At 41.7% G+C, this 25460-nt stretch overlaps 1 protein-coding gene across 3 annotated transcripts in view; it reads left to right on the top strand.

Annotated features, from left to right (window-relative positions):
* The window catches only part of LOC149863662 (uncharacterized), a 232499-nt gene that overhangs the window by 9965 nt on the left and 197074 nt on the right, over window positions 1–25460 (top strand). For 2 of the 3 annotated variants that reach the window (XM_090049518.1, XM_090049519.1), the window contains exon 2: window positions 17288–17409. In XM_090049518.1, the coding sequence (XP_089905644.1) occupies window positions 17288–17409 (122 nt within the window). Of the gene's footprint in view, window positions 1–13351; window positions 13608–17287; window positions 17410–25460 lie in introns of all 3 variants that reach the window. The other variant, XM_090049520.1, reaches the window with a different exon arrangement.

The following is a 25460-nucleotide window of genomic DNA, read 5'->3' as shown; positions in this document are numbered from 1 at the left end:
AGAAATTCAGAGTCAGAGGTAGGTTTCTGCAGGTTGAAAGTTGATGCTGTTATGTACTACGTCATTTTAATAATTTATTAAAAAAATATTTAGAACAGAGTTCTTGAATAACTAAGTTGGGTGCTGAAGAATATTTTCCCTAGCTTGGGCCTCCTACCATATGTACAGTATTTTTACTGTAGGTGTATTATACCATATAAATGAATGATTTATGTAGTGATTTATCCACTCTACCATGACTGTGTGACCAATCTCTATTACCAGCTCATATTCAGACCCTTAACAATGGCAATATATGCAACTTTGTATGCTGGAGCATTACCTGCTCTTTAAGCAATAAGACCCGACAGGGTGTGTATTATTGGCCATTAGAGCATGCCTCCGTGTGTTCATTAAACACTAGTCTGGAGACAAAGTGCCATGCACACACCCACTGTCAGGGCACAATTAAGGCCAATCATATATACTCAGCAGTGTTTTACTGCCACTATTAAATGAACATTTTAAACTTTTTTAATGGGTTTTAAATAAATGAAATCTAAACAACAAAGTTTGTTCTTTACATTATCAAACTGCTCCTGCTGTAAGGAGCGAGCAGGATAAGGGAAATGGGAGATCAGACCTGTATTCTGTTATAGTGAAGGTTATTAGTGTTTCAGATGCCATCGACTGTTGACCACAGAAGCCACAAAGGTGGTGTTTTCAACTCTTGGAACTGGTGGTGTTTTGAAGTCTATTTCTTCTCTCTTGCATGCTGTGAGCCAGTGGCTGTTTCTCCCATTACAGCTTCTCTGCCAACTGGTCCAATTAGAACTTTCTTTTTTGGTTAAGAGATGGAGGGGAGTAGGCAATTCAGGGGCTAGTTCTTAACAACAGTTGCTGCTTTGCATTCAGAGACTGAGGGTTCTCTCTGCTGGTCTCTATGAATAGGTGCTCTGTTTGAAATGAGTTAGTTGTATTTTGCACTGTCAGCTGTCTTTTGCCACAAGAGCATATGTCTCACTTGGTGTTCAGGCATGCTTGTGGGACACTGAGGAAACTTGTCCTGATGCTGCAAGTAGTGTGTATACATGCTCTGCAGAGCACAGAGAATTTATTTTGTAGGGCTGACAAGTTAGTTGCCCATTGTTCCAGTGATGATTGTTGATACTGCTGTTGATGCACTTCGGTTCTCAGAGGAATAAGCTGTTTTTCCCTCTACTTGTGTGGCTGAGAGAAACGGGTTATTGTCATGGCTTTGTGCCCCCAACGGGGTCCTGCTTTCTCCAGCTGGTGTCCAGGTTTCTATTCTCTCCCCAGCTAAATGGTGCAACAGTTGTGCTCTGTGTTGCTGGCCTTACACAGCAGTAGTTCCTGTTGCTCTCTCTATATGTATCCTCTACTTTGTAACTAACTCATGGCCCAATCTTCAGCCCATAGCTAGAGAAAACTTACCTTGCAGCTTAGGGCTAGACCCGATAAGACAGGGCTAAGGTAGAATGGAGAGGCTTAAGTCCAAAATTGCAGTCCAAAACCTTCTACTCAGCTGCACCTCCCCATGGAGACACCTATAATTATGGGTGCATCCCTGTTTAACCATAAAGTTGTGTACATGCCCAGAGGTTTGCCTCTGGAAGGCCAAAATCCCCCAGTCTGAGCAGCTAGCTCCTAGCTCCATCTAAGGCCAAGCAAGATTTAAAAAAAGACAAAAAAAGGCAATCCTCCTCCCAAATTCTCTGAGGGCCTGATCTGGTAAGCATGCTCTGAGCATCCTTAACACATGCTCAGGATTGAGCTGCACACAAAATGCAGTGGCAGTTTTCTCTGTTAAAACACAGCTGGAAGGGGAGGAAGCTGCTCAGCTTCTTTACAAGTCCCTAGTAGTTAGAACATTTATCCAGGAAATGGGAGGCTTGAGCCCTAGGCCTTTCTCAGCCTGAGGGGTCTCAGGCCCACAGCTTCTACATTCAAACACTGGAAAAGAGACTAGGGTAGGGCCTGAGGAGCACTGGTCATACTTTCTGGTGAAGCTATTCCAGTGTGCAGCAAGGAATTTAAGATTCACTGGGCTGCAATAAGAAGGAGTAAGGTGGCAAATGACCATAGGATTATGGTTAGGACACTCACCTGGGAACAAGAAGTCCTAGGCTCTTCTCCCTGCTCCCAGAATTTTCTCCAATTATATTAAAATGTCATTGAATAAAATGCAAAAACAGTCCTCAGGACAGTGATGGAGACCCTAGTCACTCTACCCTAATCACCTAGGTTACAGAGTCATGTTCATCTTGCTCCTGCCTGTCACATGAATCTTGCATCTTTGCTGAACTGAGGCATCATTCCCACAGGAAGATAAGTTTCCTTCCCAGAGAGTCTAGCCTGCAGTTATAGCCTAGTTCAGTGGTGCCCACCTTCCAGCCCACAGGCCAGATCTAGCACATAGTTCTATGACATCTAGCCCTTGGGGCTCTCCATGGGTCCATAAATTTGGCATCAGGGAAACAGTGGTAGTATTCATTGTTGCTCCCCCACTGCCAAATTTATGGATCCATGGGGAGCCCTGCAGGACAGATAATGCGGCCCTGCATGCTAGATTATGTTGGCATGCGATCCAGCAGGCCTGTGAATCACTCTGTGTCCAGATTTGAGTGCATGGAGTCAGGCTGATACATAGCTGGATTTGGCAAATGGGATTGGGCCCTGCACAGGGTTGGATTGGCATGCAGCAGGGTCAAATGGCATGCAAAGTCAAGCTGGCACGTGGCTGCAGCCGGTGTGTGGAATCATGCCTGTGGAACAACACCGTGGGCAGACCGTTCACCGCATCTGACCCACAGACTGACCTTCCACCCACACGGAGGAAGTTTGGGCACTGCTGGCCTAGTCTGTAGTGACTACAGCACTGCTGGGAAGTGGGAGATGTCGGTCTGAATCCCAACAGGCTGAGAGGCAAAGCCCTAACCACTAGACTTTGCTATTAAATGTGGGCATTGCCATGCTTCTTGTCCTCTAAAAAGAAAAGGATGGCCTCTACTCAGCTGTAGTGGTCTATCCGCAGGGAAATTTGGGGCTATAGTTCCCAAGTGGATGGAGGTACCTTCCCAGAGCCTGGCATCAGTTATGTAAACTACACAGAGGAACAGGATTTCCATCCCACTCCTGACTTGGGTTGCCTATTGGCTAGCTCTAGGTAGCTCTCTGCTACACACGCTCTCTTGTTTGAGTCCTCTCAGAGGTGACTTACACTCCCCATGCCTGGTATTACAGGAAGCCTAGATGCCTAATCCTAGGTTCTTCATTCCTAAGGACCAGTTGCCTGTAAAATAGGCACTGCAGTGCCTTTACCATCCCTAGCCCTTAGATACCAAAAGAATAGGAGACAGAGAGAAATTTGAGTATATACTGCAAGACTAATCCTTTAGGGAGTGACAACAGTGATCTGTCACAACGAAAGCATAAGTCTGCTACTTATTGTTAATAGGGGCTGTGCTGTATGTTGCATCCTGATGTGCCATTTTTTCTGTCATTAGTGGGTTTTTGCCTTAAGACTATGTTGAAATTTCAGGTAGTGCTCGGTTGGGCTGCATGCTTTCATGTTGCACATTATACTGTGATCTGTGCTGGCTTCTATTTTGCATACTGGGGGACTTTAAGGTGGCAGTTGTTAGCCTCTAACTTGTAAGCAGTGTGGGACTTGACAGTCTTAAAGCCTGCCTCTCTACGCATAGTGCCCCAGCAACTGGAATCAGCTGAGGTGCTCAAGCTGGCGGCGCATTATCAGACAGGGAGCCACAGCAAAAAGTCTGCTCTGAAAATATGTGTGAAACCCATCTTTCCACTCAGGCTTTCTTGTAGTTACATTTTCACTTTGATATTTAATTTAAAAAATCCTCAGATCTAGAAATTACTCCTTTGGGACAGAAGAGTCCCAAGGCTTGTTTACCTGCACGCTTCAGTGCATGTCCTATTGTGTTTTTGCAGGGGGAGAATAAACTGGAGTAGGAGGGTTTTGTCATGGGACATTGCAGTTATGGTGGCATACAGTTATCTATTAACATTTAGTGGAGATATTTTTAATATTCAAAGCACAGACATATCGGGTTTGGGATTAGTAAAGCAAAAATAACTAAACAGTAATTAACATTCTGGGGCTCTGGGCTGCTGTGAGACTGGACTTAGTCCTCGCTCATGTTGGAGGATGGAGATGGCTGTTAGTGTAATGACAGAGTAAGATGGAGCTGGAAGGAAGCTTGGAACACTGTCATAGAGTCTGCATACAGTCTAGTGCCATGAAATGGATGCCACTGTTTGCTTAAAATCACTGTAATATGGAAAATAATGCTGGAAGAATAAAAGCAAGAACACCTTCCCTTGTTTTAATAAGGCAGCCTTTCTTTGACATGAGTCATTTAGACCAGTGTTGTATGAACGTGTGTTTGCGTTCTTATGCTACTCAGTTATATGATAAATTCTTACTAAGGCTTGCTACGTAACCCCTGGATGGCCCCATTCTTTAAACTCAGAAGTTATTACTGTAATGCTGTAGTTAATGGTTTCTGGAAAGATGATATCTCTCTGCATCTGAATATACACACTTTGGCCTAAATATTGAGAAAGCACAGGTATGTAATGCAAATCCTGGGTGTGCCAGCCAAACCCATAGAAAAAAAGCTCATTAGAATTAATCTCCTGCTAGATGACTAATGCAAAGGGAATGAGGTACTTTCCTCCCTGAGACAGAAGGGATTTTGACATAGCTTCCACAGGCGTTTCACTGGAATGTAGCTGGTCACTTTGTGCAGTAGGTATGTTAGATTATTTAGCTTAAAACCACCTTGGTTTAGGCCTCAGACTAGTATAGTAAATTAAGAAGACATATAACAGGACAATCCTGAGATAGTTTTAAAACAAAACATCTTACCCAGTTTGGAAGCAATGAGGTATATAATTATCCAGCATACCTTAAGAGTATTAAGGGCAGCATTATATGAGAGCTGTCTTACCTTCTGTTTTGCTTCTTGAGTTTTGCCAGATTTTTGTTTGAGGAACCATATACATGGAGGGATGCATTTGTTACATCCCATCTCAGTTTAGCTTCCATAGTGACGTCCACGTGTACTATTAGCAAAACGACTTGCTGCCCTAGATTACTAAAGCAATATTTTAGCAACTAAGTGTCATTTTATTGATAGTTCTAGGCAGCCTTTCTTGGGTGGAATATTATTTACTGGTAAAGTTTGTATAAGACAATTGCAGGGGTTTTTTTCTAGTGCAGGTGCTGTAGTCAGCTAATAGCAGTCAAATTTTTTTCAATGGTATGTAATTGTTAGCCCCATAAAAAGAAAAATAAATTGCTGTTTTATCAATAAAACTATACAGAGCTGAATACTGACACAAAGAAAATCTCAGTATAATTTATGGTGTTTCATCATGTTGCACTGCATTCCCAAGTAATTTACCATGGCAGTTGTAGTTTTAGATTGAAAATCTTTGTATTTTTCTTGCTTCCACCAAATATATGTATTTTTTTCATCTGTATTATACATTTTCTTCTTAATAATTTATCAGGCTGGGTGAGAATATTAGGATATCCTTACTAAACCTCATAACTGATTATCAAAGAGAGGTAACGGAAAGAGTAGATTTTGCTGATAATCCTTTTAAAATTAAAATATAACACAAAAACATTATGTTTAAGTGACATTAAGGGTCTTACTTAAACCAACTAAACCTGGGAAATTGAAAGTGAATAGCAGACACTTTATTGTAAACTGCACTCATTGCGTGCATATGTTGTAGCTAGGGAAGAGGAAACCTCAAAAAATTCACAGGGCAGCTCAGATAATATCCAGACTTCTGGACTAGGGACAGAACTTACACACAGACTGGTTTAAGTCATCAGAAACTGGTGTAGACTTGTAACAGAACAGAAGTTTAGTGCACATAAAATGCTTCCAAAATGGCTTGAAACTGATATAAAATAGACCTGGTTGAATGTACTATCAGACTTAACTGATTTAGGTCAAACTAGTTTGAGAAACTTCTCTCCCAGGCCCCCTTCTGGTTTAAGTTAATTCAGCATCCCAGGATGCTTTGCAGCCCTGGGCTGTGCTGTGCTGTCTGTTCCAGTGGAGCAGGGTTGGGCCTGCTCCTCTACTCCCCAGCCAGAGAATTATGCTCCGGCTGGCTGGAAGGGGTTGAGGTGTGGGTGGGAAGCCCTGCTCAGGACTGTAGCCCTTGTGAGATTTCCCCATTCATCACGTTTCCCTCAGGGGGCTGGTCCGGGGATGGTGTAGGGCCATGGCCATAGCCCCGCCCCTGCCGGTCAAGGGGTGATCAGGGAAAAGCTTGGCAGGGGCTGCTTCCCCCCTCCCCCTCCACACATACCCCACCTGGGGACTGTGCAGGCCAGGGTGGGGGTTTAAACCCCTCTCCAATCATACTCAGCAGCCTGCCAGGGCCTAGCCACTCCCCACCCAACTTAAGCAGGGAGTGGGGAAAAGCCTGGAGGACTTCTCTCTTAGCTTCTGCAGGACTTTTCTTTTAGCTTCTCTCTGGCTTTCCTGCCACTGCTGAAGAGAAGGAAGGGCTTACTCTAGCACTCTCCAGCTTCTGGCCTGAGCCATGGCAGACCTGTGGCTGCATTTCCAGAATCAAAAGTGAATGTCTATTCACTTGCGTCTCAGTTCAATCTACGCAGTTTAGACTAACCTGCAAAGATTGAATTGATTCAGGCTTGGGCTTTTTGAATGTCTGTACTTAGCCCTGGATACTTATCTGACCCTCTTCAGTATGTGATAAGAGTTCTTTCAGAAGCCAACTTTCTTGTGAGAATTGCAGCATTTCCTTATTTTGGTCAATTCATGATGGGCATGAAGCTTCTTACATTGCTTGTTGTTTGTGTCATCTTCCCTAGTTGCCACTATGAAGTGAGGAGTTGTGAAATAATAGGCCACTGACAGTCTTAAAAAGAAGGTGCAGTGGGAGCTGGTGCATGATCCCAACAATTACAATTCCTGCTATGCCACATGTGCCAGAGATCCCATCCCACCATATTGCCAGTGCAAAGGGAGCCCAGGATTATGATCCCAGGCTCCCCCTGCACCAGCCATCTTTTGTCCCATGGCAGCGAGCCCCGTCGGCTGATCAGACCTCTCTGCCATGGGGATACACCATGCACTCCCACAAATGGGAGCTCTATCGGTGACTGGAGCTCTGAGTTTGGTGCCATGCCTGGATTTTCCTGAAGTTAGAGGGTTTCTGATCTCATATCTGGCTTCTGACCTGTCTTTATTTATTTAAAAAAATCAAGTAAACTTTTTTTATTTAACAAAAAAGTGAGGAAGGTCCAGGTTCTGTTCTGTTTTCATTTGGGTTCCAAGCTCTGCTGACTCTTCTTTTTTTTTTTTTTATCCAAAACATTTTGCTATTGCCAATATGCATACTATATTAGCTTCATACGTTTATCTGATAGATGGCAATGCTCAGGCACAGCAGGATGCATTTAAAAGATTCTGTTGTAATACTCCCATAATTCATGTGATTTGTCTATCATTCTCAGAGTTGATGTTAAAACTTGCTAAGTATTCATTTTGACTTATCTAAGAAGTGTTCTGTGATGTTGCACAGTGCTAGTCCTTTAAACTGAATGGCAGATTTCTGTATAGAAAAGGGAACTTAGTATTCCTATTTTTCTTGAATAAGCTAAAACTCCAGTTAATTTGAGGCAGAAGAAAAACCATGCCTCTCAGCCACTAGCACTAAGGTTAGCCCATATTTTACAGAACTCTTGCAAGCCTAGCCTGCAATCTCTGATTAATGCTAGAGACTCCTTTTAGTTTTTCTCTCAATGCATTACTTTAAAATTTGCATAATTGTTTAAAGTTGCACATTTTGCTGATACTGGCCCTATTAAATGGCACAAGAAAACACAACATTACATTACATTACTGACAGGATCAAAACAGAAAGCGACACTTTTATGCAGTGGTGTATTTTGTGAATCAGAGCAGTAATTGGAATGTATTAATGATTTCCTTGACTCTCCGCTATATAGCCCCACCCCTGCTCTCCCTGAAACAATCCACGTAAACTCTAAGGATATTTAACACATTTTAAGCTGTCCAGTTCCATGTAACTTCTTGTAAAGTAATCTGGAATGATGATTCCAGCTCCATGAGACGTGCTCAGACAAACTCACACATACACAGAAACACATAAAGCATGAACCTGTTAAGGACTTCACCTTTTAAGAAATGACAGAATAATTACAGGACGACATGTCCTTCATGAGTAAAAACAACCAAGCTCAAGTGCTTTCAAGGCTGCCATGGCCTACTTCTCCACTGGCAAGCTGCATAAATCATAAACTGTTAGGGATTGATTCATATACTATGTGATACAGGAGTTTATATAGGGTGCATATAAAAAATGCATGGACAACACATACACACATCAAACTAAATGCAGTTCCTAGTTCACCTGTGTAATAGAGATCTCAAGTCCACCACCCCCAAGTAATGCATGATATATAATAAAGTATATAGAAGTTATACTCTCACCTACTCTAGTGAAATAAACACAAGTGCATCCATTTTAAAGCACTGTTTATGAGAGGGTTTTAATGATTGTCAAGTTGACCTCAGCCTGAAATGTAGAGCAAAAGTAGTGCTCAGCAATGGATTTATTCTTTGAAAAAGAAAAAATAATGTTATCCAATTTTACCCTTTTTTGGGCTGAATATAAAGATATAGATATTCAATCCCCACCCCCTTTCCCCCAGCCAAAAAAATGCAAGAAAAGGTATTTAAAGTATGCTGGTCTTCTGACCTACATAATGCATCTTGGAAGGTCTGGTGTGGTTGGTAAGTGGTCAATTTCCTGGATATTATGTAGATTTTCAGGCTATGTACAAGCATTCAAAAAGCCCCTAGCATAAATGCTCTAACTATTGCACATTACTTAAAGCACTAAAAGTATATATTAGAGTGTGCTCAAACCAAACAGGTGTTTGGAGGGCTCAGAAGCTGCCTGCACTGGCTACTGGGGGGCACTCTTGCACTCTGAGGAGGTTGCCCGAGTGGCCCCTCTTCCCACCCCAACCCCAATTTGCCCCTGCCAGCTGGCAATTGGCAGCAGAAGCTGAGGTGGGGGAGAGAGACCTTGGTTCCCTTCCCCCACATCCCCCCTGTAACAGAGGGTCTGGGTCTCCCTGTTACTTTAAGATAAAAGCAGCTCAGCTAGGGAGCACTGCTGTGGCTCGGCAGATGTGGGGCAGGGGCCCAGTGCTTGAGGAGCACAGCCAGATGGGGCCAGGGGCCTGGTGCCAGAGAGGCGAGCAGCCACACAAGGGCCTGGGGTCTGGCAGACAAGGGCTAGGGGCCTGGTGATTGGAAAGGACACCTAAGACCTAGGGCTTCAGAACCAGGTCCAATATAGTGGGCCCAGGCATGAAGACCTAGCTAGATTAAAGGAGCAGAGGCTGAGGGGGTTGAGCCCCAACAGAAGAAACAATGTTATAGTAACACCTGTGAGGCATGGGGCATGGCGTAGGGAAGGATTTGGAGCCATGTAATTAGCCCTTAAGGCTTTAGGTGCCCAGCAGGGCAAGGTTTGCCTGAGCAGCCCAGCAAAGGGCTTGAGGACCAATAGGACATCAGGGAGCCCTAGCAGGGGTTCAGCCAGACTGGGGCCCTGCAAAGACCCATGGGCAGCCTCCCTATTCATTAGACTTCCATCAGGTGTGGGAGAAGCTGGCTGGAGGATACCAGACCGGTCTGCTTTTCCACTGTCCATCGCCATCACCTCTACACGCTCGTGTGCCACACTGTTCATCATGTCGCCCTCGCGTCTCGCCCAGACATTGAGTGGCGGGACCTGCTTGGCGAGGGCGTGGCTGGGGCACCTCAGTGGCTGAGTCTGTACTCCACCCTCATCCCATAAGCTGCTGGGGACCTTAGCTGGCGGCTCCTCTATGGATCCATTGCCATGGGCATGTATGTAGCGAGCTTCACGGCCACCCCCGTCTCCTGCCCCTTCTGCAGGCAGAGGGATACCCTGGTGCACATGATGTATCGGGTCATGGCTTCAAAGGACCCTCTACTGAGCTTCTTTTTGTACATGAACAGTATTGTCCCTTAATACACATAGTGTTTTTGATCTCTGTCAACTACAGGCACAGGCAGTAGATTGTCATTTATGCATGTCGGATAATAGAATTTACATACACAAAACCCATTTTGGGCTCAGCTTCAGAGCAGCTTGGGGGGACAGATACTTAAGGGCTGAGGGACAGATACACAGTAGGGGACTGCTGGGATATATGGTGGCTGGGTTTGGAATATTGAATTAAAGATGCAGGTTAGAAAATATGAAAATGCAGTACTCACCTGTGTTAGAATTTCACCAAAAATAAAGGAATTGAAGCACAGAGTGGAACAAAAATAATATTAAAGGATATTTTTAATTATGTAGGATAGATAATATTCATTTGAGACCCAGATTTTCCTCTCCTTATACTACTCACTTTTTGTACTTAGTCCAAGGGGAGTCTATTTTGGCTTTAATGATATTTCAGCAGTACCTTGCATGATTGGTATCAGAATTTATTAAATTGTTCACCTGGGATTGTAGACATCATGGGCCAGCTCCTCAAGGGGTGTACATCTGCATAATTCCACTGATATCAATGCAGCTTCACCAGTTAGTGCCAGCAGAGCACCTGGACTTGTATGGTTGGAAAACAAAAGGGAATCCACATTGCATCAACATTTGCCCTTATTCTCCTACTTAGAGTGCATCCCATATTTGTTTTTATTGTACAGAGGCCCAGATTAGAACACTGAATCTGCATTACATTGTAGGTTCTTGAATTCACTATCCTCTTCAGGGAAATTTGGATCCAGATCATAACTTTGCAGCTAACTTTAAACAAAGCCCAGCTTGGAACTAGCAGGTTGAGAACTATAATCCAAGTTCAGCTTTAAATTGGCAAGAGTTAAAAAAAAATAACTGTAGTGTCAGCCTTGATGCTCAGTGCAATCTTATGTTCCTTGGTCAGCCAAACTTTCACTGAAGTCAGTAGGAGGGCCCGCTGGAGCCAACTGTAGCTTTCCCTGAGGAAGGAGTGAACTCTTGTGGCTCTATTTCAGTGTGCAGATCATGAGATAGCAAGGCCTTTACAGCACTTGGGCACAACTGGGTGAAATATGAACAAGAGGAACAGTGCTAACTCTGAAACTCTTGGTTTTGTCATGTTAGGTTATATATTATCAATCAGTTCTATGAAAGCTGTATGAGACCCATTAGTCACTGGGACATATCCACAGCTGATGTAAATTGGTGGAGTGTTGTTGAAATAAATAGAACAATGCTGATTTTCCCTAGCTGAGGATTTAATCCCTTAGGTATGATGGTGTTGTAAAACCTTGCACAGCACTCTAAAAGTAGTACCTTTTAAATGCTGCTACAATGTAGTTTTTATGGTATTAATAGGGAACCCACTTCTCTGCGGCTTAAAACACTAACTAACCAGTCATCTTTATACTATCCCTATACAATAACTATTAATACTAATATTAACTAAAGTTTAAGTTATTGCTGACTTCCATGTTCATCTGACTTTTACCCGTTTTCTAGTTTATAGCTAACAGCTGCCTTTGTGTTGTGTGTTTTTTTTATACACAGACATAGAAAATAACATTAGTAGGGAAAGTCTTTATCTTGTGCAGTGCAGTAGTGTTTCACAAATAATAAATGTTTGTCTTCCTCTGTGCATCTTAAATAGCATATGCATGACAATGGGGGCCTTGTGTTATGTTATGCAACAACAACAATCAAAAGCTTCAATAATGCAGTATACACACATGGATAATATTTTTTAATATACTAAGTATTTTTAAAAACCCTCATTCCTTTTTTATTTGGTAACTTATGAAGTTACACTCTGGGAAGAAAGTATTGTCAGTCCCATAGCATCAACAGCTCCAGTGTCTAGACCAGGCTTGTCCACCATGTGGCCTGCCAAGCCATTTTATCCAGCCTGCAGAGCTCAGAGCCTCCACGGAGCTAGCCTCCCTGAACTAGCTTATCCTTGAGATCTCTTCCATGTCTCTGGAAGAGACAAATGCCTACAATTTCTATTTAATTAACTACAGTGACCATGATCAAGTTAGTAAAGTTAGTAGACCCCACAGTCTACATGGGGTCTGCAAACAGTTAATATATAGGGGCATGGACCTGGGCAGCCACCTCTGCCCAGGTCCATGCCCCTATATATTAACTGCTTGCAGACCCCATGTAGACTGTGGGTGGCATCCTGGGCCTTTGTGGGCCACATGTGGCCTGCAGGTAGTCAGCTGGGCAGCCCTAATCTACTCCAACCCCCTGCACAGAAAAATGATGTCCTATTCCTAAGCCATACCAAACATACATACATTCTGAAAACCACAACTTCCCTAGGCACATTTCCAGACCCATTTCATGGTCACTTCCTGCAACTTCATTGGTGTCAAAGGTCATGTGACATCACTTCCTGATGTGACACCACTTCCTGTGAGGTCTTTGAATATGGCTTGCTGGCCTACTGGGTGATAAAAAGTTCATGATCCAGTCCCACATTCAAAAATGTTGGACATCCCTGGTATAGATTGAACAACATTGCACTCATCAACTGTGCCAATCATTTAGCATAAGCAGTTGAAGTGTTTTTTCTGACAGGCAGTCATTGATGTTTTGAAAACAATTACCTTTATAAGTAGATTTGTTTCTCTGGGGGAAGAAAAACATTCTATGTGAGGTGCAGAAATTCCATGTGCTGTTCCATTATTATACACTGGTATACACCAGGAGGATATAGGAAAATTCACAAAAATGCATTGATGCCTGGGGAGGTGAGACTGTGTGCGACTAATTCTGTATATGGCTCTACTGGTGTCCAAAATGCCATTATGTGTTTTGAAACAAGGACCTGATCAACCTACATACATTTGTTTACCTGCCATATGCAACTAATGGGTATGTAATGTGCAGTTTTCTCCGCTAAGTGCCAAATTTTCAAACTGGTTTGTAGTGGGGGTGAGGGCAAAGGTGTGGGACATGAGGAAAAGATAAAAGCAATTCTTGTTATCATAGAGTTTGTAGCAACATTAACTATACTTGTCACCACATTAACTCTGTAATGCAGGCTAGGGCAGTGTGAATAATGGATTTTTCCGTTTGGTGACTGAACTAAAAAAAAAAAATTAAACAAGTAAATATAAATGAGCAGTTCAGATTGAAACAAATTTAACTTTCTTTTACTGTTTTTTTTTGCAACAACAAAAAAAACCTGAAAAAAATTATGGTGTTTCACACAAAATGAACCATGTCATTTCAGGTACCTTCAAACAAAGAAAAGACTAGATTCACGGAGGAGGAGGTGGTGATGACAGCTTTTTATGCACTACTCTCAGTGATTAGAGCACTCAGCCAGAGGATTCACATTCAGATTTCTCTCTTACCTCTCGGGAGGGTGCCCTGATCACCAGGATAGTCTGATTCATAGACGAGGGGTGCACAGAGCCCCTGCTTTTGAAGCCGTTGCACTTTGCATAAATAATTAAACATTAATTGGAGCAAGACCTGGAACCTAGGTAAGCATTTCGTCCATGAGCTCCCAAGCTTTTTCTCTCTATTGCAGTGGCCTCATCTACACAAGATGCTGACTGTGCAGTAGCTTGTTACAACTGCGCAGATGCAACAAAGTGTGATGCAACACTATTGCGCAGTAGTAATGAGCCACTATGCAGTCAGCATCACCACAAAGATGTTTGAGGATGCTACTGCACAGTAACTCTGGTTACTGCACAGTCCTTTAGTACTTATGTATGCAAGTACTAAATGACTGTGCAGTAACAAGTGCGTAGTCAGTGTCTCGTGTACATGCGACCATTGAATAGTTTATTATATTATGCAGTATGCATAGTGGAATAGCTCTAAAAGCTAGCCCCATAAAACCCCACAGCCAGGTGGGCTTACACTCCTCCAAAGAGAGGTGAGATCTTGGTTCAAATCTCTGCCTTGAAACAAATCTAAACAAAGATTGGCTTGGATGAGTGTCTAGAGGTACATGGACATGGCATATTTGGTGCTCTGGGAGAGGTGGGACCTTCACTCTCCAACTCAAACTGCTTTCTGTCCTTCCACCACTACACCCCACCCCAAAACTTATAATAGTAGTGTCAAAGCCAGTCTGGGGGAAACCCTCATAGACTCTCTCAAGACCAGTGTCATCTGTATACTTGAGACTGGCTATTGGCAGTGTCCCTGATATGATTTGCTTTGATCTTCCACTGGGAGCAGATACGTAGGGTTTGCCTGAGAGCACTCTGCCTCTTGAGTGCCAAGAATGGGGTGCACACCTACCATAGGAACAACCAGGGAGACCTGCAGAAGCTTCAGGTCCTACTGGGGCTCAGTTCAAATGAATAAAGCTAAATTGTTTTGCTTTGCCAAATCCGACCATTCCCTTGCTTGATTACATGGGTCCTATTGATTCAGGCAGGGCTGAGCTGAGGCTGTATGAATCTTTAAAGAAAATGCAGAACACATCCAGAACCCTGCATGATGTTTGCTTTGGGGCCTCTGACCAGACTACATTTAATTACTGGTGCTATGGCTAAAAATAGAGATAGCAAAAAACACAGTTTAATCTTAAGGGAATAATGGTTAGACAGAGACTTGCTTTATAGAGCAATTTCCATATAGGTTGAAATCTGTATAATTATAATAAAATTATAAAATTTGGTGATTGCCTGCCCTTGTGTGCATCTGCATTCAACACAGGATACGCTGTTTGCTAACTAACCCGCAGAGCTATTTCCTAATTCTTGTGTATTTTTTTTTTTTAGTCCTTGCATTTCATACCCTAATCTTCACCTAACTAGTAAAGTTTTGATTGGGTACTTGGTGCCAAATTCAGAGGTGATGTGTAATTTGGATTTCCTTGTACTCATTTAGACTTAATGGGTGAAATCCAAGTTAAGGGAATGTATGAATATGTTGATAAATGAGAATGAGTCTAAGGGAGTCTAGAAGGTGTCTAAGTTTGAGTATAATGCACATTGAGGGTGTAAATTACATTAGCATTGACTCCCTCCAGACTTCCCTAAAGTTGGAGCCAGCCAATTAGAAGAGACTAGAAATCACTAGAATTTTACTCCCTTTTACTTACGCTGAATCTGAGGCCAAGCCTTGGGCAATTCTAATTTTTTTCCCTAAAGTGATTTTCCTATCCCTACTCAGGTTCAAATTACATGCAGATAGATTACACAGCAATAATTACACAGATAGTGTTTGCCTTCCTAGATATCTATGTAAGTGTCAAAGATATTCAGGAAGGTCAGAGAGAAATGTATTTCCAAAAGGTGGCAGAAAACATAGAAAACAGGGAAAAAGTAGCTCCAGTGAGCATGTAAAACCCACAGCTCTAAGGTTTGTGAGAACTTGGAAGATTCTAAGTGCAAATGAAAAGTACTGTATATCCCCAGGCAGCCATAATTTGCATGGCCAGCACTAACTCAACAAAGTACCCAAAGTAGGTATTGGAGACCTTGCAGGATTACATGGATCACACTGAAGTGTTCTTGAACAATTTATCCTATGTATTGGCATAAACAGGCTTTTTGTCAGATTGGACATCACCGTTTCACTCTTTGGTATGTTCTCTTTGCTAAAATATATCCGCTATGGCAAACAGAAGGAAAATCTCAGTCACACGATGCATGCCTGTTCTCTCACATTCTCTCTTCCATTTATGTGATAATTCTGCACTTCTCTCTCATCTTTTTTTCCACATACGATTGTTCTTTAAACACTAAATTGCCCTTGGATGTGTAAGCAACTCCTTGAAAGTTCATCAGAGGGGTAAAAACAAAATTGAGCAAAACAAGAATTTGTCCTGGAAAACAAGTTATCTCTGAGCTTCTCTAAAATATGTTTGTGTAGACTGAGACTGATTCTTCTCCACTTGTATTATAATCCACTGTGCAAGATGGTGCATTGGCAGCAAGAGCAACAGAGGATACTCAGGACAACTGTTTTTCAAAAAAAGCAAAAAAACCCAAAAAACCAAGAAAAAGCAAGATAACGAGCAAACTTCAGTTCGAATAGAACTGGCAGGACAATGTTATTATTCCTTTCACAAAAATCCAACTATTCCCATTCTTTAATGCATTATCTATTAAAAACTGTCTCTCTTAAGTTGCCAGACAAGCAATTTTCCCCATGTTCAGTATCTTTATTTAAATAGCATCAAGCAAACCTAATTCAGAAGATAATTTCTGGCTTTGCATTTTGGATAATTTTTATGGGATTCCATGAAACCAGTGCGTCAGTTGCCAAACACAAAATATGCCATCAGAAAAGGAAGAAGGAAAGAAATAAGCCAGTTTACACAAATAAACTTTAAAAAGGCCCTCAGAGCATACTAACAGATTTTAATTTGCCTGATGTAAAAACTGTGCATCAGAATTTGAGTATATAACAGATCAGTAATCAGAAGAAAGCCATAAAGAGCAAAAATGCCAAATAAAATGAAATTGCAGGTGCAACTTTTGTATGCGTTTCTGTTTCTTAGATTTGTAGTCTAAACTTTTACATGTTCAAAAAATGTGTAGTTTATGCCTGCAATTGCAGTTTCCTTGAAAAAAATTCAAGACTGTGGAACACAAAACTTGGATGTGAAACACCCAGTTCTCTTGCTGGTAACAATGGGCTACGTTCTGTTAGTATCGTCAAAGCTGTGCTAATTTGCCTCAATGTAAGGTTTACTGGGTGCAAAAATCAAAGAAATCAATACCACAGCATATTTATAATTGTAAGCTATGTCGAATTATTAAATGCCATGGACATCAGTGGATGCTGCTGACCCTAAGCAGCTTTCAGGCTTGAGTCTAACTCACTGCAATTTTGGAGGATGAGTTAAAATGCCTTTGAAAATTGGGGCCCAAATGTTCAATCTTTTTTAAACCAAAAAGTAATCACATGCTCAAAGTACATTCTTTATAAGGGGCTTCATAGGTATGAAATGTATTTTTGCTGACAGATTGCTTTTAAGGACTCTTGACTACATTCTCTACTATGTTTTTAAATTTGACTGTTTAAAAGAGAGTCAGTTGGAAAATTGCCTTCAATGTGGTTTCAATTGCAGATCATGGCACTTTCATCCAACAATTTTGAGGAGATAACTTTTAATTACAATAATAAGAACCACATGGTGAGTGATTGATGCAAACCTGATGTGTCCTCTTACTTTATTAATCTTTTTAATTAGAGTCAAAAGAATGTTTTATCTGTCGAGAAGGAGAGGAGATGGGTCATGATGCTCTGCTTCACTTCTGTGACTGCAAAAACTTGATTGCTCACCAGCAGTGTATGTTAACCTGGATACAGAAGGTGAGGGAACTAACACAAAATATTCTCTTCTATCTCAGGTTATCTTTTACTCAGCATGATATACCATGTCACAGGTATTCAAGTTGTGATGAGCTTCCATTGATTTTATTTACACAGTACTGGATAAACCTTTTACAAACGTATGTTCACACCCTCAATTTGACATCAAGCAAAGGAAATATAGATAAAAACTTCCAGATACCAGGGAAGCTACAACCTAAAGACCCAATCTGACAAAAAGCTGAGATCATCCCATAAGGGTCTCTTTCTCTATTGGCCTCAGAAGGAGTCAAGAGTGATCTCCACTTAACAGTACCCTGAAACATCAGGTCTCAAGTTCACAGTGGCAGTAATTTGAAGGAGCTGTAAACTGTACAGTAAGATAGAGATGCTGACTTGGAAGCTGACACAGCTCCTGTTTGATTTGAAATGAATACGAATATTTTGCATAAAAATTAGTATAGAATCACAGGGTGTATCCAGACAAGCGAAGATGTTTCTTTTCCCAGCAACAAGTAGCAGCAGCACAACTTTTCCTGCTGCTACTCATCCCCAGGGAATGCCTGTTCCACACACACTTTGGCACATGGCAGGTTACCCCGGGTGGGGTATGAGAGGCTGGGGCCAGCAACTGTGCAGGCCCCAGCAACCTTATTTGGAGTCCTGGGGGCTTTGGGGACCTGCAGCTGTGGCACTCTTGCAGCTAGGAGTCTGGCTGACAGCTGGAGTGTGACTCCAGCTAGCCAGGCTTCAGTTTTGGGCAGTGCACTACCCCACGTGCACTATCCCACTTTTTTTTGATGCGGGCTTTTCTTGACCCCAGGATCTTCTGGGTCCAAATCTCTGCCCCTGCCCCATACTGCAAGGTAGCAGCGTGGGGAACGCCTGCATGTGTGGTGTGTGGCATTGCAAACAGGTCTGCAGCACCACACTTGTCTGGACACAGCCACAGACTCTGAACTCAGAAAAGGTTTGGTTCAGTTTCTTCTATGGCTGAAGTGTGTCTCAAATGTATAGGTAAGATTTAGGTTGCACACTTGTCTGGAGTCTCAGGGCTTGCTACTACTTTAAAAAGACTAGTAATCATGGTACGAAAGTTTTCCCATACAAGTTTTCCCATGTATTATTATTAGTAGTAGGAGTAGTACTGTTGTTGTTATGTTTCTGTATAGTGCCAGTGATGTTCTTGCTACCTTATTGACAGAGACGGGATCCTTCTCCAGAGGTATATATTTAAAGTGTCTTATATATCACGACTTTGTAAAGAGATATAAAGTGTCACAGTGAAGGAATAGTATACATTTAAGTTCTTGAAAGCAAACTCAGTCAAAGTTACTGAACTTTTATTTGTTTTTGTGACCAATACTACAGATTTTATGTATTTTCTATGTGAACCCCATATACTAGTCCAAGTTATCCCCCAAAATAGCAAACCTATGCAAGGCATTTTGTAGACTTGCCAAACAACTCACAAGTTTGTAGAGTTTTGGAACTGTGTGAACATCTTGCATGTGTCTAGCAATACCATAGGCTTCGCATGGATTTCGGTCAGAGTTGTAGGTTGGTATTCTTTGCTGGCATGTTTGTGTGCTGTCTTTGGGCCTGATTCGAAGGCTCTGGAAGTCAGCGATAGTCTTTTAGCTTCAGTGGGCTTTGATTTGGTCCACTGTCTTGAATTGCTTTCTAGTGCTAGCCAGATCTGGCAGTATCACTGAGAAAATGGAAGGGGAAGTGTTCCTTTATTGAATGAAAGGAGAAAGTGCAGAGAAAAAATAATTTTATAGGATATATTTGACAAATATTTTGTGTCCTTCCCCTCCACACATATCCCTCTGCACCAGATTTTGGGACCAGACTGTGTTCAAAGGATAGCAATGAACACGCAAGGTATATCATGTGGGTTGTTATAATAAGAAGCTGCTCTTTAAAAAAAATTAAAAAAATAAAGGACAGCCATATTAATCACTCAATTTTGTGATTTACCATAAAATGCAGGATAAAAATTACAGTTTGGAGTTGTTGATGCAAACACTAATACACTTACCGACCTAACTAGGGACTAATCTTAGCAGGTGCTGAGTGACTGCTTAAGACCTAATATTTGCAGTTTAAAAAAAAATCTGGCCTTTTCTTAAGTTTATTGACAAAATTGTTTTTAGAGCCAAGCCAATTAATCTATCCTTGGCTGTGGTAATTTAGAACACATAACTACCACCACGACTTCAATGCAACAAGAATAGTGCTAGGGAGTTAAAATGCCCAGAAAGCCTACATTTGTTTCAATCTGTCACATTCAGCATGAGAATATATGGTGAAAGCATTGAGGAGTTATTGCATTCTGGGATTCCTAGAAGGGTGCCCTGGCAAATACTTCTACACATGTTTGTCATATCTAAATTATTAAGCAATTGAATTTAGTAATAATGACCATGAATTAACCATCTGTCAAAGATAAGAAATGTCTACATTAACCCTCAGGCTGCCACAGATGCCTTTTATATGGTGCCCACAACATTCCTTTGGTTGCCAAAATGGAAAAATGGCAGCAGCCCAGAAGTTAACAGAGGGATACATTCCCTTTGATAGTCTGAAAAATGATTGTTTTTTGCTAGGTTATTTCAGCCAAACTTTAGAAATTGCCCAGGAGTTGGTTCTATAGCCTGTTTTGATGGTAAGAAAGTATTATTTTTTTATGCTGCATATACTTTCTTCCATTTAAAGAATCAGGATGGTTGATTTAAAATGTTACCTGAAATGAGATGTGCATTCTATAAGGGAAGCGCATTTGGTATTCTCTTCAAGTTGTCCCTTTCTTAAGTTCAGCCCTTAGTCAATGAAACAAAGAAGCCTCTATAATGTAGGGTATCTGCACTTCCAAACAATGGAGCATATATCAGATACCATTTGGTGCGTTTGCTTTGCCACTCTGCCACTTTATCCAAAGAGGAAATTTAATCTAGCACTAACTGTCTGAACCAGAATTGAAAAGGATGCTGATAACACAGAGTTAAAGGAAACTAGTGTGAGCATGCAAGTGGAAAAACCCCAGAAAGCCAGTACTCATGTTCAAACATGCCCCACACATGGTCAGTATGTAATTTGAGTGAGGTAAGTTGAACTGGCAAAGCACACATGCCCAGTCATGTACTAGGCATTATGTAATCTAACTAGAACTTTCCAAAAAGAGAACCATGTGATTGGCTACCTGGAGAGTATTTAAGCCAGCGAGTTTCCGCCCAAAGCGGAGACCAGCTCAGAAAAATCAGAGAGAGCGGAGACCGGTTCTCACAGGACCCTGGTTCTGAGGAGACCAGCTCTCTCAGAAACCTGGTTCGCAGGAGCCCAGAGCTACCTCACAGGCTGGCCACTTGTGATTGTCTCCTCGCCACCGTCATGTCCCGGTGTATCCCGTCCTCACACATGCTCGACTTTGTTTCGACTAACTCGTTCGTCCGCCACCGTTGTCTCCCGGCGTACCCCACCCTCACACCCGATTGTCATCGTTTATTGTTGTCATTGTAACCAAGCCTGACCTGCGCCACACTACTGTTACCTGGTGGCGTAAGTAAAGAGAAAGTAAAAAGTTTTTTTTGCAACCATACGAGTACTTACTGCCTGACTCCTCACTGCTAGCCCCTACCTGCTTGATCGTGTCGGCCCAGACCATGACCAGGCAACTTGGTCACCACACTAACCACCCAGCACAAAGTTTCCAGGGGAATGAATGGACCCAGTCATTTAAAAATAGACAGCAAACTAATTGGTGATGTCTGCACTATAACTTTTTTGGCTCACTGATTTTACTTCAGGTGAACTTGTCTTCTCACACCTTTTCCCTAACATATGGACTTTCACACACAAAGTTAACCTCCAGAAGGGTTCCCTAAATAGATTAGTAAAAATACTGTAATTGTATCACTGGTAAACAGTGCACTCTGGCCTGAATGTCTAACAGATACATAATTATTAGACCTGGTAAAAAAAACGGGAAAAGCTTTCCATGTGGAAGAATGTTCCTTTTTGTTGTTGGGAAAGTTTTTGTTATAATGACCTTCATAATTACATTTTCCCCCCTAATTGGGAAAAAATATATATTCAGCATGTTAGAAATGCATCTGGTTTCAAGGTAGCTTGATATCTTTGTTCCCACAACTGAGCTTTCTCTTAGTTTTTCCATCCTCCTGAGTCTTCCTAGAAAAATAATTGACTGCTTTAAGATTATTATGTCCTTGTACCCTTACACAGCCTTCCCTATAACATTTCAAAAATGTTAACAGCTTTTTTCTTATGATTTCTCTTGGAAAAAACAAAAACAAGATCTTCAGTAGGCTACAGTATCTAAATATATTTCAAAAGTATTTCCATATTCCTTGCAGGTACAGTAAGTTCATTTATTACTAGTACTGAAACGTGGGGGACAGTCTCCCCATCTGTTGTTCACAATAGCCAAACATAAGGTGCTTACAGAAGTTATACTTTTTGTGTGATGAGGCCCCTGAAAGCACTCTACAGTCATAACATAACAAACGTTCATGGCTGTAGAGTGCTTTTAAAATGGGCAAGCAAGTGACAAATTAACCCTTGTTTAATCAGCTATTAGCTGAAGGCACTCTAGGGCAGAACGCCTTATGGAACTTATGTATAGGTTCCCTGTGACGGTTAAATTTGGGTCATTCTACCTGCATCCCATGCACCTTTGCAGGTCTGGGCTGGTGCTAGTGAGGGCGAGCACCAGCCCAGCCCCACCCCTGGGGCTGTCACAAAGTATCTTTCTTGTTCAGTATAAGCAGAGTGGCATAGGGAGGGGAAGGAGTAGGGAAAGTACCCCTAGCAATATGATTGCACTGGGAGCTGGGGAGGGGGGGAATCTGAGCTCCTCTGCCTCCTGGCACTGGCCTGGTGGGGTTTTGGAGGGAAGGTGACCCAGACCTGTGAGTCAGAGGGGCTCAAATTTTCCCCATGCCCCACCTGCTGGTGCAAGCTTGTTGACAGCAGCCCTGCCCGGCTGCTGCACCAGGAGCTGAGATGTGGAGGAGGAATCCAAGCCCCTATGCCATGCCAACCCAGCCTGGCTACCATAGGGAACCAGCCAGGGCCTGCAGGCAGAGGGAGAGTGGGTCAGATTCTTTCCCCACCCCATCTCCTGGCGCTGCAGCCAGGCAGGGCTGCTTGTCAACATGATCCTGGCCTCAGCTAGTGCATGGAGGCAATAGCATCCCGTGCCTCCTGGCCTTGGCTACTGCATGCAAGCTCTGAGCTTCCACCATCAAATGCTGAATGTTTCTTAAATATGACTGTGCTATAACTTTAGGTGCTTTGTTTAAAGCACAAAAGTTACAGTGTGCTTGGAAGTGCCTTTTGATCACTTGTGTAAAGCACCCATAGACAATAAGGCATCTCTAGTTTTGCTTAAGTTAGAATTGGTGCAGGTAACAAGATGGCTGTAAAGTACCTCTCCATTATCCCTGAGTCTGAGGCCACCAGGGCATAAAAAAGCCACCTAACTGCTCTAAGTTATGCTAACAGAAGAGAACACATAAACAAAACTACCCAAACTCAGCTGCCTGTGTGAGATAGCTCTGACTCCTTTTGCAGTCAGTGCAGCAGGATGGAGGGAAACTAGCTTAAGACTGAGATGAAGCAGCCAGTAATTGCTCATAAAATGTTCTTCTTCTATGTTGGTATTCAAGTTTTATGGATACAAAGAAATATTTGTGCATGCCTGGCAATTTCTGCATTTCTACATGGCTGTCCAGAAGATCTATAAAACTTGTGTTAAAGTATCTATCTAAATTTTATCTTGTGGAATGTGGCAGTCAGGAATCTAGTACAGGACACATTTTAAAACAGTGGAAGTACAATCCCCTATGGTCACTAGAAGTTTGGGTGCTACTTTTTGTTTTATACAAAAAACTAGAACTCTTGGTTCCAAAATGATACTTTTTATTAGACCAACTAGGAAATCACAAGATTTTTGTTTTGTGTATTAAAAGGGTTCTCTTTTCCTCTTTCTGTGTGTGTGTGTGTGTATGTATATGTATGCATACATATATCTTACCTTTTCATTATATAAAACCAAAAAGTAGCACCCAAACTTCTAGTGATCGTAGGGGATTGTGCTTCCAGTGTTCTAAAAGTTATCCTGTACTAGATTCCTGACTGCCACATTTCACATGAGATCAAACTAAGTAAGACTTTGTCCAATATTTCAGCAATATTCATGCAAAAGATCCTATGATGTTATACAAATACATGAATTTGTTCTGTATGATTTTATACCACAGAATACCGTATGATGCAGTCCCTAAAAATTCACCTTGTATTTTCATATTTTCTCAAACTTTTTATTTCCTGGAAATGGTCACCCTAGGTGAACAGCATTCTTTCTACTCTCCCTACATCTGCTATGTGTTATTTGGTACTGACCTCTGACCTTGAGATATTCAGCACAAGAATAAGACTTGCATCCTATTCGACTTCTTGCTCACACTTAAACTCCAAAAAATCAGCAGGATCTGATGATTAGCCTGTGCCAGGAGGAGAAATTGGTGGGATAGCATTGAGGGTATTCATACAAATTTGTTCCATCTTCTTTTATATGTGTGGTAAATAAATGGCCCTAGTGAGTAAGCATGTTGACAAAGTATAATGGGGACAAACTTCTGAATGAGGTAGGATTAGACTCTTCCAAACCAGAATAAAGTTTGTACTGACTCAGAGAAGAAAGAATTTTACAACAAAATATAATTCACTTCTTTTTTGGCTGTAGGTTGATCAGCATTGCATATCTGTAGAAATTATACCATTCTCTCATTGCTCCAGATCCAGATAGCAGTCCCCAATACCTTTACTACAGTAATACCTAACTCCAAGACTAATGCTATTGACTTTAGTAGAGTTTGACTTTAATAGAGATTTAGTAGAGACTGATTTTAATAGAGATTTCTCATGGACAAAAACTTTTCACTGTAAGAGTAGCAACCTGACCCCAAATGGATATGCTCTTGTTGACTCCAGTAAATATAAATCTCTGCTTATATTCTCCCTGCCTACAAAGAAGCATTAGAAATATTTATTTGGACCTTGCCAATTCGCCTGCCAAGAACAAATAATTTAAATGTTGGGAACTTCTCAAAGTAGAAATAAAATCCTGCTTATTTATTTTTCAACAGACTTTTTATAGTTTATTTTTCCTATAATTATGGAGATGTGAGAGATTAACCCTCTTACAGTTCAGTAATCCTTCAACATATTTGACCTCTTGAATTATGCTCTAGTTGTGCAGCACATCAGCAGGGTCATATGATGGACCTTCAGAATAGACTTCAGAGGTCTTTAGCAGTCTGCAAGAACTCTCATGGCACACCTCTGAGTTCTGCAGTTGCTTCTCAATCTTTGAAATGCAGACTTGAGAAATGGCAATGAAGTGCATTTTGCAGGCTGCTTGTAACCACCAGAACATGGCTGTCCTTGAGCAGTTAATATCACATGCTTTGTTTGCAACTGTGTTGGTCCCTTCTGCAAGAGCTCAATGTACCAGTGAGTCTGCCACTCTTATGAAGTGACGGATTCTTACCAGAAAAAAAGGTGTTCTGATGATGGTGATAAATCAGCACTTACTGAGATAGGGCTGCAGACATCCAGGAATACTTGTAAGCTTAATCAGCTATAGATATTTTTCTTAAATTGACTCTGATTCTTCACTTGCCAAGCTTACCTCTTTGCTCATGCCTTTATTTATATTTAGCATAATTAACAAGGGGCAAAAGAAGTGATGAAGATACTAATTATATCATTAGAAGAGCACAGAGCAACCGTGTAAATGATGGTGAGGAAAAAAACTCCAAGGAACACATATTCAGAAATTAAAGTCCATGTATAGTTTTTCCATTGTTGAGCTCCCTGTTCTGAATACACTGTGAGCCACTCAAGGATGAACACAAGATGAAAGGTTCTTTTTCCCTGTTGTATTCATCCCAGCATGCACAGGGTGCTTCTGGTGTATATTTACAGTAGGCATCTTTTAACCAGCAGGCTAAGATACAACTCTT

Source organism: Crocodylus siamensis, chromosome 5 (genome assembly GCF_052110815.1).
Source record: "Crocodylus siamensis isolate JL-2025a chromosome 5, ASM5211081v1, whole genome shotgun sequence".
Taxonomy (NCBI): Eukaryota; Metazoa; Chordata; order Crocodylia; family Crocodylidae; genus Crocodylus; species Crocodylus siamensis.
This window is presented reverse-complemented; position numbering and strand designations above follow the sequence as displayed.